This window comes from Portunus trituberculatus, chromosome 7 (genome assembly GCF_017591435.1).
Source record: "Portunus trituberculatus isolate SZX2019 chromosome 7, ASM1759143v1, whole genome shotgun sequence".
Lineage (NCBI taxonomy): Eukaryota > Metazoa > Arthropoda > Malacostraca > Decapoda > Portunidae > Portunus > Portunus trituberculatus.
The window spans coordinates 2,788,308-2,804,412 of record NC_059261.1 but is presented as its reverse complement, the minus strand read 5'-3'; the positions used below and the strand labels follow the sequence as shown (position 1 = coordinate 2,804,412).

The following is a 16,105-nucleotide window of genomic DNA, read 5'->3' as shown; positions in this document are numbered from 1 at the left end:
ATGCCTCTTCCATCACAGCAGCTCGGATTTGATGCACTGTAGTTATGTTGGGTTCGGCAGGATGACAGTGTTCAGCGTTGCCAGGTATAAAGCTGTTTCCGACCTGTTTTACTGTTGCACGACACATTACAGCACTTCGAGACCGCTTGCAACACTGCCAGTCAACCGATCCATTCTTGTTTTTTCGCTTTACATTATAGGAATAACCAATAGAGTTTGTTAGCTTTGGATGTCTCTGGCGGGATGAATTTTCAACAATAGTCCATGTTGTAACATTGTCCACATCATCTACATCCATAGGGGTAGGTAGGGTCACACAGTGAATGATGCAGAATATCGGTGTGTGCTGGACGTTTGTTGTGTACTACTATCATCACTCATATCTGGAAACGATGCATGGGACGCCAAGAGATAATATTACCTCCAGATTTAATACGTTAATGGAGAGAGAGAGAGAGAGAGAGAGAGAGAGAGAGAGAGAGAGAGAGAGAGAGAGAGAGAGAGAGAGAGAGAGAGAGAGAGAGAGAGAGAGAGAGAGAGAGAGAGAGAGAGAGAGAGAGAGAGAGAGAGAGAGAGAGAGAGAGAGAGAGAGAGAGAGAGAGAGAGAGAGAGAGAGAGAGAGAGAGAGAGAGAGAGAGAGAGAGAGAGAGAGAGAGAGAGAGAGAGAGAGAGAGAGAGAGAGAGAGAGAGAGAGAGAGAGAGAGAGAGAGAGAGAGAGAGAGAGAGAGAGAGAGAGAGAGAGAGAGAGAGAGAGAGAGAGAGAGAGAGAGAGAGAGAGAGAGAGAGAGAGAGAGAGAGAGAGATTGATTGATTTTACTACAAATATAACATTATCGAATAATTGGTTGAAATACCGACACAGTACCTGTGTTTTGTTGGCAATTACTGCAGTACCAATGTACGTCAGCCAACTCCCCACGTTTCATCCTTTTATACTCAAGCTGGCTTACACCTGGGTGTTGCCATGTAAAACAGATTTCACACTGCAGTGCTTGCTGCCTTGGCCTTACTTCATTAAAGCAAACGATGCACGGGTATGTTGGCAGAGCAGTCGCCATGATGGAAGTGAAGCTATAATGATATTTGTACTAGAAAGTAACCTAATTTGGTTGCTTCAAATTGTTTTAAATTATTTGTTCATCCATTGATCCGAAGTATACTTATTTTCGTTTTAGAGTTGGGGCACAATGACTTGGTTGTGGGGCGCACTGGGGCGCATCGACTTCCCTATGAGTAATTGCGCCCCAACTTACGAGGCGAATGGACTTGTGGCGCATCGTCACAGGGGCGGATGGACCTGCTACCCCGGAATGTAACACTGGCATTAGTCAGGAAGACTACCGTCGTATAATACGTGAGAAATTTATGGCCAACGAACCATGGTTTTGCACAAAGTGCTCAGTGTAACCAAGTACTCGCGCGCTGTTCTGCTTCACCCCTCACCACTGGTAATCTAGTGTGCTATCTCTCTCTCTCTCTATCTCTAACTTTTCAATTAGTGTGCCTGAGAGTAACAGTGCTCCTAATGCGAAGTGTAATCTAGTGTGCCTGACAGTGACAAGACAATTTTCCCTCATGAATTACACCATGAGCCATCCAGTAGTATAGTATAGATCAGTGGTGTGTATTTTACCTAGTTGCGTTTACCTAGAGTTGTGACATAATAGATATGAGCTATTATCGTACTATCCTGCCTTCGGTATATCCTACTACTATCTGCAAAATCAGGTTGGCAACCCTGCCACAGTGTGGGCGAAATGACTTAGCAGTGTGGGCGAAATGACTTAACAGTGTGGGCGAAATGACTCCACGGTGTAGGCGAAATGGCATGTGGGCGAAATGACCGGATACCCCCCCACACACGCACACGCGCACACACACACACACACACACACACCGGTAGCTCAGTGGTTAGAGCGCTGGCTTCACAAGCCAGAGGACCGGGGTTCGATTCCCCGGCCGGGTGGAGATATTTGGGTGTGTCTCCTTTCACGTGTAGGTGCTATTCACCTAGCAGTGAGTAGGTACGGGATGTAAATCGAGGAGTTGTGACCTTGTTGTCCCGGTGTGTGGTGTGTGCCTGGTCTCAGACCTATCCCAAGATCGGAAATAATGAGCTCTGAGCTCGTTCCGTAGGGTAACGTCTGGCTGTCTTGTCAGAGACTGCAGCAGATCAAACAGTGAATTACACACACACACACACACACACACACACACACACACACACACACAAGTAAGACATGTCAGCAAGGAGAAGAGTTAGAAAAACAGTGAGTCAGAAGGAAAAACAGACACGGAGACACAGAGAAGCCTACCTAATGTTGGACTCGCAGATGTATCCAGTTCAGTTGCACCAAAAAAGAAAAAAAAAGAAAAAAAAAATCAAGTTCTGGCCTGTGTCCTTCACAGATTGTAACCAGTCTCCTGGCGACAACGTTACAATAGACGAACACTGAGCAACTCACACTCACGTCCGGTGTAAGTCAATGACACAGTGAACACGCTACACGAATTAAACAAAAACCATAGTCTGCAGAGAGAGAGAGAGAGAGAGAGAGAGAGAGAGATGTGTGTGTGTGAGTGTATTTTTTGGGGGTAGCATAAAAACAACTTGAGAAAATGTGGTTTTGTTTTCACTATATCCTTGGTGTGGGTGTTGAAAAAAGAAGGAAGAGGAGAGGCACGAGAAAAGAGAAAAGAGAAAGAGGAAATATAAGAAGTGGAGAAGAACAAAACAAAGAAGGATAAAATGGAGAAAAAAAGAGGAGGTGGAGAAGGACGAAGCAAAGAAGGATAAAATGAAGGAAAAAAAGAAGAAGTGGAGGAGGCCGAAGCAAAGAAGGATAGAATGAAGGAAAAAAAAGAGAAAAAAAGGAAAAAGAAAAAGAAAAGAGTAATTGTAATAAGAAGAGGCAGAGAGGATTAAATCAATTAGAAAGAACAAAGTGGAAGGAATATGATAATGTAAATTAAGAGAACTTGTAATCTCTCTCTCTCTCTCTCTCTCTCTCTCTCTCTCTCTCTCTCTCTCTCTCTCTCTCTCTCTCTCTCTCTCTCTAACCATCTGTACAATGAAAGACAGGAGGAACACACACACACACACACACACACACACACACACACACACACACACACACACACACACACACACACACACACTGTTCATCATCTGTTCAATGAATGATGGCACAGAACTAAAGTCTGGTTTATCAGATGAATAGAGAGTAATTCATGTATCAATAAAGACAGAAAGGAAAGCACACGTTTTGTGTTGACTAAACATTACAATACTGCATTATTAGAAAGTCATAGAGAAAAAGTCACTCAGTTCGGAAAGGTAAGGTAAAGAAAAGATCCTTCCTTTCCATGACAGGGACGAGGAGCCTTCGTTCAGATCTCCTCGGCCTCTCTGTCATCTGTCTGCCTCAGCAGCGCCACTGTGGATTGCCCTTTCGGTTACAGTTCGTACTTTCTTGAGTTGTACATTGTACTGCAGCAGTTTGTCTTTCCACAGTTGTAGTAGGGTTGTTTTGTTTTCCGGCGGCGTTGTTGTCTTACACGCCTACTGTTTTTCCTCGCAGACAACACATCATCATCTGCAGGCAAAGCTTTCTTTTTCAGGACTGATGCCTTGTTTTGCAAGCCTACTGTCTTGCTCCGCAGTCCAGTAGTCTTGTTCTCCAGTTGCGACGTTCGCTTCTGCATCTGTTGAGTCCAATTATAAATACCAGTCACCTTGTCTTCCAATTCGACTGTCTTATTCTCCAAATCCAGTGTTTCTTTTTCCAGACCTAATGTATGGTCTTCAATTTCTACTGTCATGTTCAAGATTTTTTCCATCATGTTCTCTAAGTGCATCATCTTGTTCTGTAGAGCTTCAATTTGAGCCTGCAGACTCCTAGTTCCTTCCTGCAGGTCTCCTGTCTTGTTCTGGAGATTCTCGGTCGTCTCCTTCAAACCCACAGCTTTGTTTTCAATGTCATTGGTTTCTGTCTCCACACGCAGCATCGTTCGTCCTATTATGACACTCTCCATTAACATCGCATCTGATTCCTTTTCTAATCGCATCGTTTTGTTTTCCACTTCTAGTATTTTGTTTTTCATTTCATTTGATTTTTTCTCAAGATCTTCTGTTCGGTTCTGCAGAAGTATTGTTTGTTTACTGAGATCTTCATTTAATTTCTGAATACTTTCCGTTTTTTCCTCAATCGCTATCGTGGTCGTTTCAATTTCCGCTATCGTGGTCTCTAGATTCATCGATTTGTTCTGTACAATTTCGCTTTCGTTTCCTTCAGTTTCTGTTTCGCTCTCGTGAGTTATGTTCGCTCGTGGTAAAATTTCCTCGTGTGGTTCTATTATAGTTTCGCCAACCGTTTCGTTCCTCGAAAATACCGTTTTGTTTTCTTGCTCTTTAGTTTCGTTCTTAGCACCTGGGATTAGTGGCAACGCAATTTCCTCATGTGGTTCTTTAGTTTCCGCATCTGTTTCGTTCCTTGAAAATATCATTTTGTTTTCCTGCTCATTAGTTCCCTCAAATGTTTCGTTTTTAGCACCTGGGATTAGTGGCAACGCAATTTCCTCATGTGGTTCTTTAGTTTCCGCATCTGTTTCGTTCCTTGAAAATATCATTTTGTTTTCCTGCTCATTAATTCCCTCAAATGTTTCGTTCTTAGCACCTGGGATTAGTGGCAACGCAATTTCCTCATGTGGTTCTTTAGTTTCCGCATCTGTTTCGTTCCTTGAAAATATCATTTTGTTTTCCTGCTTATTAGTTCCCTCAAATGTTTCGTTTTTAGCACCTGGGATTAGTGGCAACGCAATTTCCTCACGTGGTTCTTTAGTTTCCGCATCTGTTTCGTTCCTTGAAAAAATCATTTTGTTTTCCTGCTTATTAGTTCCCTCAAATGTTTCGTTTTTAGCACCTGGGATTAGTGGCAACGCAATTTCCTCACGTGGTTCTTTAGTTTCCGCATCTGTTTCGTTCCTTGAAAATATCATTTTGTTTTCCTGCTCATTAATTCCCTCAAATGTTTCGTTCTTAGCACCTGGGATTAGTGGCAACGCAATTTCCTCATGTGGTTCTTTAGTTTCCGCATCTGTTTCGTTCCTTGAAAATATCATTTTGTTTTCCTGCTCATTAGTTCCCTCAAAGGTTTCGTTGTTTTTGGCAACGGCTTTTTCAAATGTTTTGTTTTCTATCTCTTTACTAATTGTTTCATCCGTTTCGATCTTATCGTGCACCCCTTGCAGCAAGGGCTTGTTCTCTTCCTCTTTGCTAATCTCAATATCTCCTCCGCTCTTATCACCAGTGGAATTTTCCACAGTTTTATTCTCTTCATGTTTCGTTTGGACAATGGTTCCGATCTTATTACCAGTGGGATTTTCCACAGTTTTATTCTCCTCTTGTTTCGTTTCCACAATGGTTACGTTTTTGTCATCAATAACTGCTTTTTCTACAGTTCTGTTGTCTTGCTGTTTCATTTCCACAATGGTTCCGTTCTGATCAACTTCATTTTCCACAGTTTTATTCTCCTCTTGTTTCGTTTGGACAATGGTTCCGATCTTATTACCAGTGGGATTTTCCACAGTTCTGTTGTCTTGCTGTTTCGCTTCTACAATGGTTATGTTTTTGTCATCAATAACTTTTTCATCAGTTTTGTTGTCTTGCTGATTAGCTGTAACAATGGTTCCGTTCTTATCATCAACTTTTTTCTCCTCAGTTTTATTCTCTTGGTGTTTCGTTTCAACATTAGTTCCGTTCCTATCTTCAACTTTATTCTCCACAGTTTTGTTGTCTAGGTGTTTAGTTTCAATAATGGTTCCATTTCTATCATCGGTCTTTTCCACAGTTTTGTTTTCTTGCTGTTTAGTTTCAATAATGGTTCCATTTCTATCATCGGTCTTTTCCACAGTTTTGTTTTCTTGCTGTTTAGTTTCAACAATGGTTCCATTTCTATCATCGGTCTTTTCCACAGTTTTGTTGTCTTGCTGTTTAGTTTCAATAATGGTTCCATTTCTATCATCGGTCTTTTCCACAGTTTTGTTGTCTAGGTGTTTAGTTTCAACAATGGTTCCATTTCTATCATCGGTCTTTTCCACAGTTTTGTTGTCTTGCTGTTTAGTTTCAATAATGGTTCCATTTCTATCATCGGTCTTTTCCACAGTTTTGTTGTCTAGGTGTTTAGTTTCAACAATGGTTCCATTTCTATCATCGGTCTCTTCCACAGTTTTGTTGTCTTGCTGTTTAGTTTCGACGATGGTTTCGTTCTTATCATCAATAACTGCTTTCTCCACAGTTTTGTTTTCTTGCTCTTTAGTTTCCAGAAATGTTTCGTTCTTAGCAACAGGGATTGTTAGCAAGATTTCGTTTTCCTGTTCTTTAGTTTCCAAATCATTTCTCTTCTTTTCAACCATCTTATCCAAAATTTTATTTTCCTGCTCTTTACTGGCTTCAATATCTGTCCCATGTTTATCACCAGCAGGTGTTTGTACCGTTTTGTTTCTGTGCTCAATGGTTTTAACAGTGCTTTCATTCTCGGCAACAGGATTTTCCACAGTTCTGTTCTCTTCCTTAGTTTCAACAATGGTTCCGTTCTTGTTATCAATTGCTTTCTCTAATGTTATGTTCTCTTCTTTCGTAGTTTCCAGAACTGTTTCATTTTTGCCTTCAATGCCTTTTACCGAGGTTGTATTCAACGGTTCCTTTGTTTCAACAATAGTTACATTCTCATCACTCATGGTCTTGTCTGAGGTAACTTCGTTCGAATCATCCATATCAGTGGTCGTTTCGTCATGCATGAAATAGTCCATCAAGATGGGTTCCCCCTCGGAACCCACCTCCATCTCCCCTGTGCCCCCCTCCACGGGGCACCATACTCTCCATGAAGGAGACGTGCTCTTGCACGTCTCCCATGCCGCCCCCGAAGGCGGCCAGCACGCAGATCACGATGAAAAGGTTGCAGCAAGACATTGGTCTCAATATCTTCCGTCAATCAAAATTGTAAATGTCGGAATATCTGCTTTTGCAGGTAATTGATTACAAAAAAGTTTGGGTGCTGTCCTCAGACCCTCATCTGATGACGAGATCCGTACAGGCACACGTACAGGTAATACACGTACACGTACACACACAAACAAACGTACGCACACACGTAGCCACTCACACACACACACACACACACACGCCCGGTAGCTCAGAGGTTAGAGCGCTGGCTTCACAAGCCAGAGGACCAGGGTTCGATTCCCCCGGCCGGGTGGAGATATTTGGGTGTGTCTCCTTTGACGTGTAGGTGCTGTTCACCTAGCAGTGAGTAGGTACGGGATGTAAATCGAGGAGTTGTGACCTTGTTGTCCCGGTGTGTGGTGTGTGCCTGGTCTCAGGCCTATCCGAAGATCGGAAATAATGAGCTCTGAGCTCGTTCCGTAGGGTAACGTCTGGCTGTCTCGTCAGAGACTGCAGCACAGATCAAACAGTGAAACACGCACACACACACACACACACACACACACTGTGTGTATGGTGGTTAGCACGCTCAGCTCACAACCGAGAAGGCCCTCATTCGAGTCCCGGGAGCGTCAAGCCAAATGAGCGTGACTTAATGTGTAGCCCTTGTTCAATTAGTAGTAAATAGGTACGAGGTGTAACTCAAAAGCTTGTGACCTCGCTTTCCAGGTGTATGTGGTGTGGGATGTGGTCTCAGTCCTATCAGAAGGTCAGTATGAGCTTTGAGCTCTTTCCGTATGGGTAAGGCTGGCTGGGTGACCAGCAGACGTCCGTGGTGAATGACACACACACACACACTCACACACACAGTCTCTCTCTCTCTCTCTCTCTCTCTCTCTCTCCGTATTTTATCTTAAATCAATTTTCTTTCAATTTCTAATTTCCGTTCTTTACATTTATCAATATGTTTGTATTTACTTTGAATTTATTCTGTTTTTCTGCACTGAATATTTTCCTTCCATTTCTGCAATATCAATTATTATACAGGGTGGGGCAGAACCGATTGAGCAGTTTAGAGTAGTCACTGCTCGGGAGTAGGGGAGGGGAGGAGGGAGAGGGTGGTTTTGTTCCGCTCCTTAGACATCCCCATTTCTAGTGATGGGCGAACCGAGTACTTTCTGCAAACCGAGTATTTCGGTATTGATTACACTGTGAAACCGAGTAAACCGAGAACGAAATGATTACTTTTCACTAACCTAACTTAACGTAAGGGAGAGAATCGTGTAAGAAAACTAATCTCTTGGTGTAGTTAGACTGAGGTTTTTAACTTCTTCTGTACAAGGTAGGCCGTATATCATGAGACCATGTTTCACTTGACTGTCAATGTTATCATAATATGAGAATGTGAATTATGTGCATGCACTTATAGTTGACATTAGCAGATAATTTCTTTCTTGATATAACTTAAATAGAGGAAAATAATAGTATAATGGATATAGAATGCCAGAAGCTTATCATAGCGGGGCTCAGCGTCACGGGTTTCCACCCTCCCTGCCTCTACCTCCTTACTCCTCCTCCTCTCTCCTTCCTATAACTCCTTACCCCTCCTCCATCCACTTCCCTCTCATTCCTTTCTTTTCTTCCCTCTCCTCTCTCTCTCTCTCTCTCTCTCTCTCTCTCTCTCTCTCTCTCTCTCTCTCTCTCTCTCTCTCTCTCTTCCCTCCATCTCCTTTTCCTAAAAGTCATGTCATATTACTTGATCCTGTTTTATTCCACTTCGACCAATAGAGTTGCCTCCTTTTCGCTCCTTCACTTTCCTTCCAATCTCCCCATTGATGAGAGAGAGAGAGAGAGAGAGAGAGAGAGAGAGAGAGAGAGAGAGAGAGATCATGTCCGTCACCCCCACCCTCCATCTCTCTCTCTCTCTCTCTCTCTCTCTCTCTCTCTCTCTCTCTCTCTCTCTCTCTCTCGTGTGTGTGTGTGTGTGTGTTTTTTTTTTTACTGTGGGTAACGTCTCTAGCTGTCATTAGCCACAGGTGCCTCTGACACATGGTACAATAGCGATCAAAAAGTTATTGTACCATGCCTCTGACGTATCAGCTTGCCTGCGATCCAAACTCCACCTTCCTGTCTGTCCCCAACTCCGTCCCCTCCCCCATGTTCCTTATATATCCGCCTCCACCCCCCTCCCTACCTCTCTATCTATCTATCTCTCGCGTCACTCCGCTCAGTACCTATCAGCTGAGACACTCGCCTATTTATTCTTTAGTCTGTCTCCATTCCACCTAATATTTTTCCAGCCATGGATTGCTGTGTGAGCCTGGAAAGCTTGTATCCCGGAGTAACAGTTTGTAAGCTCTCAGCCCAAAAACTACTGCAAAGGGATTAATTAGTGCCTTTAAGCGTTTCTCAAGAACTGAACGAGATTATTACACACCAATAGTTAACTGCTGTGTGTGTGTGTGTGTGGGGGAGAGAGAGAGAGAGAGAGAGAGAGAGAGAGAGAGAGAGAGAGAGAGAGAGAGAGAGAGAGAGAGAGATTAGGAAAGCTCTCAGAATTTTAATGGCCACAGTTTTCACTATTTTAATACCCCACATGAGTTTCTGAAGCTGTATAAATTCGTCAAATAGTTAGGCACAATGGATATGGAAACGCGTCATGGTACAGAAGGGATTAAGACAGTTTGGGATATTACATTACCTTCACTTGGCACTTGGAGCGAGGGAGGAGAGACAAGGCAAGAACGCAACACGCCAGCCAGCCAGCCAGCCAGGGAGACACGGAGACCCCAGTGAACTATGAGTGAGGTAGAGACGAGACGGGAGAGCTAAACTAGTGGAGTGGGTAGTGAGGCGACCACTGTAGCTTGGTTCACCTGGGGAGCATTGCCCAGGTAACCAACACACACACACACACACACACACACACACACACACACACACACACACACACACACACACACACACACACACACACACACACACACACACACACACGTACTTATTATCTGGAAGCTTTACCAAATCTCTCCACTCATTACTCCGACTTTCTCATCTGTCTGTTGTGAAGAGCTAAGAGGAATGTTGAATTAGGATTATGAGAGAGAGAGAGAGAGAGAGAGAGAGAGAGAGAGAGAGAGAGAGAGAGAGAGAGAGAGAGAGAGAGAGAGAGCTATTCCATTCACTTGCAGCGATACAAGTGGAAATATGTAATAGGTGAAAACAATTTGATGTGTAGGCATTGTTTTCAGTAAGATCTCAAGCACACACAGTTACATGCATACACTTATTCATTGGGGTTAACTAGTATCAAAGCTATTTATGGTGTGCGTTGCCGTAACCCCTTCAGTACCAGGACGCGTTTCCCTATGCATTCTGCTATTTGGTGATTTTATACAGCTTCAGAAACTGATGTGGGGGATTAAAATAGTGAAGACTCCAGCCATTAATCTTCTGACCTCCATAGACCCTTCCTAATGTCAATAAAATCGCCTAATCAAACCCAAAAATCAAGGTAAAAGAATTGCGAGGAACCTTGATTTGTTCTCGCCAGCCACTCCACCAACGACGATGGAAAGTGGAAACATGTCGGGTGAAAACAAGGCGCTGTGTTGTTACTGTTGTCGTCCATAAACTCTCAATCTATCTCTGTGGGCACTGTTGTCATTAAGATCTCCAGCACTGAATTACCGCCATGCACTCAGTTATGGGCGTCTGAGTGAGTCGAGTCTAATCCCTTAAGTGGCATTTTTACTATAGTTTGTGTGTGATTAGATTATTTTGCTTACAGTAAGAAGGGTCTACGGTGTCAGAGATTAATGGCCAGTTTTCACTATTTTAATTCCCACATAAGTTTGTGAAGCTGTATAAATTCATTGAGTAATAGCCAGAATAAATATGAAAACACGTCATGTTACTGCAGGGTTAACACGGCGGGGCGGGGCGAGGCGATAGAGGCACCTTGCTTTGCTCTGGGCTATGTGTTTCCTACATATCATAGCTTCCCCTTGCTCAATAAGCGCTAAGAATAGGACACATTTCGCTATACGCTATTACTTGCAGTTTGTGTTGACAGACTAGGATAATAAAGAGGACGCCAGAGATGAAACGTATGCAGAACGGTGAAATAACGACACACACACACACACACACACACACACACACACACACACACACACACACACACACACAGTCTGAGTCCTATCCGAAGATCTGTCTATGTGCTCTGAGCTTGTTCCGTAATGGGGAAGGCTGGCTGGGTGACTACCGGGCGACCATAGTGAATCACACACACACACACACACACACACACACACACACACACACACACACACACACACACACACACACACACACACACACACACACACACACACACACACACACACACACACACACACACACACACACACACTAAGCCTCATATAAAATCTATTTACTGCGCCGACTCAGGTCCCTGGGAGCACCGGCAGATGAGCTGAGGGGAGTGTACCTCACCTTTATACTCCCTAAGCTCATGTACGCCGCCCCAGCGTGGTCCTCCTCCCTGAACCTCACACAACGACAACAGCTGGAGAGGGTTCAGAGGAGGGCGTTCAGGGTCATCCTGGGGCCTGCCTACAGGTCCTACGAGGACGCCCTGACCTGCCTGAGTCTGCCGAGGCTGGCCACAAGACACCAGGAAGCCTTGGAAAAATTTGGGGAAGGACTGCTGCGTCATCCACGTCTCCGCCACCTGCTACCCCCCGACGTGCCTCCCTTTGCTCGCGCCACCCGACACCATAATCGCGTGGCGCCCTTAAGAGCACCGCGCACTGATCGGTACCGACTTAGCGCGGTGCCCACTATTGTGCGAGCCTTAAATAAATAAGTGAATTCTAGGTTAAGTTTATCCATAGTTAGGTTAAGCATTTTTAGTTCATTGTGGTAATGTCCCCCCTGTACATTTTCAGTGTAATTTTTTACATTGCCAAACTAATAAACCGTTTATTATTATTATTATTATTATTATTAAGTACCATGAAAGAAAAGGACACACACACACAGCCACCTCCCCCTCAAACACCCTCCAGCTGGGAGCTGGGTGTCAGTGGTTCCAGCTGGTGGGCTCCCTCATAACGAAAGATAAAGGCAACACACACACACACACACACACACACACACACACACACACACACACACACACAGTCTCAGTCCTATCCGAAGATCGCTCTATGAGCTCTGAGCTTGCTCCGTAATGGGTAAGGCTGGCTGGGTGACTACCGGGCGACTATAGTGAATTACACACACACACACACACACACACACACACACACACACACACACACACACACACACACGCTAAGTACCATGAAAGAAAATGACACACACACACACACACACACACACACACACACACACACAGCCACCTTCCCCTCCAACACTCTCCAGCTGGGAGCTGGGTGTCAGTGGTTCCAGCTGGTGGGCTCCCCCATAATGAAAGATAAGGCAACACACACACACACACACACACACACACACACACACACACACACACACACACACACACACACACACACACACACACCAACCCATCCCCACACCTTCGGGCCTGGAGCCAGGTATCGGCCTGGGTCCAGCCGGGGGTGGGGGATCGGCCCTCCCTTGATGACGTCACATATATTCGTTACGCAAATCATTTTTGAAAATGAGGATTCCCAAAAAGGCAGCTGGACACGAATGTTATAAAAATTCTGACTCGTTATCAATCGAAACTAACTTCTAAAATACAAAAACATTGCCGAGAAAAGGAATAATGAAAATAGCTAAAAAATATACTAAATAAAGTATTAGAACTTCGACTTGCTTAAACACAATTTCAAAGCCCACCAATTTCATTCAACTGAATCGATAACGTTTTTCAAAAATTATGACTATCATTTCGATATATCAAAACTTGGCAACTCGCCCTATTAGAAAAAATAATATTTAAAAAATGACGTTGTTTACAATATTAACAGGACTAAATATCATTCTTACAGTCCACATCTTTAACTTCTCAGGAGCCTTGCACACTTTTCTCATGATAAACCATCTTTTGAAAACACAAACACTTCGCTACAACCTGAAATAAAAAATCACAGATAGCGGAGGTAAAAATTTTAGCGTATTTTGGCCCTCCCATTCAAGTCATAAACACCCTCTACATCACCGTACTTCACTCAACTCAAGCATGGAAGACACGTAAAACACTGCGAACTATCATTAGAAACCCTTAAAAGGCACTTGTGACTCGAAATAAATGAACTGAGACAAATATAAATAATAGTGGAAGTCGAACATCTGGGACCGGCATTTTGGGCGGGAGCTGGTGATGACGTCACAGCCTGGGGCTCGTGACGTCATGGGTAGGCCCGCTTCTTCTCACTGAGCCTCCATAGCCCACAAATCAGGTAATTGCGGATATATCTCAACAACTGACATGAAAGATTAGGCCTATGGCTCCACTTTGTGACCTGTCTGGCCTGTAATGAGTGAGAGATGAGGCAGATAATGGCTGAGAGAGAGGCGGCGGGTCAGGGATCGGTTTGTTTACGTTTTCAAGATTTGAATTATTTGGTTTTTATAAGTATGTGCAGGTGTTAGTTCACTGATATGTTGTCCTGGAGGTTACCAACGTTAGGTTATGACATGGTACCACCGTGAAATGATGAGTTACACCAATATATTACTTACGTTAGCCAAAGACTGCTCGACGGCGGCTGTCCGTGTCACTAGCAGGCACCCACACTCCACTGTCCACTTTGTGTCCTCAACCATGTTTAAATAGTTAACCTCTGATTGCTGAGAGGCTAGATATCACTATTATCGGTATCTTCATCTCCACCACTCACTGTCCCTCACGGCCAGCGCCTTGTCCTGCCAAAGGGCCGCCGTGGTACAGTGGATCCGTGCTTGCTTTGGGATCCGAGGGGTCTCCAAGCGCACGGGTTCGAATCCTGTCTACGGTCTGAGTGTAGGTTGGGCTTCCTCACTCGGGGCAACGGTTTCCTAGCGGGTGGGCTTTGAAATAGGAGGTCCATCAGAACACCAGAAAATGTCGAGAGGGTGAGAGCAGCAATCATCCAGTCGCCAAGACGTTCTGCACGAAGGCATGCCGTTGCTTTGGGAATCTCCTCACGCAGTTTGAGGAGGATTCTGCATATGGATTTGAATTTCCATCCCTATAAAATGATGATGGCTCAAGAATTGAACCAATCAGACTTTGCCAACCGCCAAAATCTGTGTGAGAACATGCTTGAACAAATTGCTCCTGAGGCAGCGTTCTTCAGTAATAATGAGGCACATTTTCACCTCTGTGGGACTGTAAATAAGCAAAATTTCCGTTACTGGGCTGAAAATAACCCCCAACTTATCCAGGAAAGAGCGCTACGTTCCCCTAAACTTACGGTGTGGTGTGCCATCTCACAATTTGGCGTGATAGGCCCATACTTCTCTGAGGAGGACGGAGTAACCGTGACCGTGAAATCCGAACGCTATGTTGCAATGTTGCAAAATTTCCTGCAGCCCAGAATGGAAGAGATTGTTGAAAATGAAGGATTGGGGGACGTGTGGTTCCAGTAGGATAGGGCTACAGCTCACACAGCCCGAATTTCACTCAGTGTTTTGAGACACATGTTTCCCGGACGTCTGGCGTCTCTGAGAGGTGATTTAGGGTGGCCTGCGCGGTCACCTTATTTGAGCTTTTGCGACTTCTTTCTTTGGGGACATCTGAAAGAAAGGGTGTTCAAAAGTCGCCCTCACACCCTGCCACAGCTAAGGGAGCGGATTATTGAAGAGGTTACCGCCATACCCCGCAGTATGTGTGAACGTGTGAATATATATATATATATATATATATATATATATATATATATATATATATATATATATATATATATATATATTTTTTTTTTTTTTTTTCTGTTTGTGTCTGTCTATTTGTCTGTCTGCATGTGTCTGTTTTTCATTCTTCTCTTAAACATTTTTCTCCTCCTCCTCCTTCTCCTCCCCCTAAATTAGGGGTGTGCAACCTTTTTTCCCAAAGGGCCACTAGTCACAACTCTGTTGGTATGGAGGGCCACATAACCTTACTATTTCATGTTATTTACTACGATCGAAGACGTATTATGTGAGATTATACTGATAAAGATAGGAAATCATTTCGTTACTGATTTTATTTATATTGGGATCACAAAAATAAGAATTGTCCGAAACAAATGTATTTTCTTTACTATAAATGAACAAATGAAAGGCTACCGTACCTTATTACTATAATGTACAAATATAAATAATTAGTTATTGTTGGTTAACTGGGATCATTTACAAGAATTATTATCAAAAAATAGACATTTTTTTCCTGAGCAATAATTTGCAAATGAAAGGCTTGCCCTAGTGAGATGGTTGATGTTGCATTTGGGACACCAACTCATCAATATCAGGCTGTATGGATGAAGTGGCTACACGCAGGGTACTTTCCAAATGTTCATCAGTAAAGGCGCGTTTTTTATAGTCCACGCTTAAGGCAGCGTTAAGCCTGGCTTAAGGCTGACGTCATTTTGTGTTCTTTCATGTCCCCAAACTTGAGCCAGAGTGTAGCCCGCCTTAAGGCAGGGCCGGCCAAACTCAAGCCAGCTGCAGAGCAGGCTCGACTTTCCGCTAGCCAGTTGTGACGTCACATGTAAATAAACAAATGATAAGACATGACGAATGAATGCTCCATTAGCTGCTGTTGATAGTTCTGCACCAAACTGAATGCTGTTTCAGTATCTTCTGGTATCTCTGGCAAGTCTGGAAACATGATGGACTGGACTGTTGATGCAGGGAGGAAAGATAGCAACTAGGATGATACCAGCTTTGAAGCGCCTGGAGTATAGAGATAGATTAAAGGCATTAAACATGTTTTCATTTGAGAGGAGATGTATAAGAGGGGATATTTAAAATGTTCTCAGATACAAACTACATAGATGTGTGATCTTTCTTTACCTTAGAGGAGGGAAGTAGGACTACAAATCATGGCAGGAAGATTAGAAAGCAAGGCTGCAGGTTAGATATAAGAAAATATTTCTTTAGTCATAGGGTGGTAGACTTCTGGAATGCATTGCCAGAGACGGTTGTAAATAGCACTAGTTTGACAATGTTTAA

At 43.7% G+C, this 16,105-nt stretch overlaps 1 protein-coding gene across 1 annotated transcript in view; it reads right to left on the bottom strand.

The window, feature by feature from the left end:
• Positions 1 to 16,105, bottom strand: part of LOC123519353 (rootletin-like) — a 39,669-nt gene that overhangs the window by 6,969 nt on the left and 16,595 nt on the right. Inside the window, exons 2-4 of the mRNA XM_045280608.1 lie at positions 4,953 to 5,537; positions 3,567 to 4,430; positions 1 to 288 (exon numbers count right to left, since the gene is read on the bottom strand). The exon at positions 1 to 288 is cut by the window's left edge and continues 32 nt beyond it. Coding sequence (XP_045136543.1) covers positions 1 to 288; positions 3,567 to 4,430; positions 4,953 to 5,537 — 1,737 coding nt within the window. The remainder of the gene's footprint in view (positions 289 to 3,566; positions 4,431 to 4,952; positions 5,538 to 16,105) is intronic.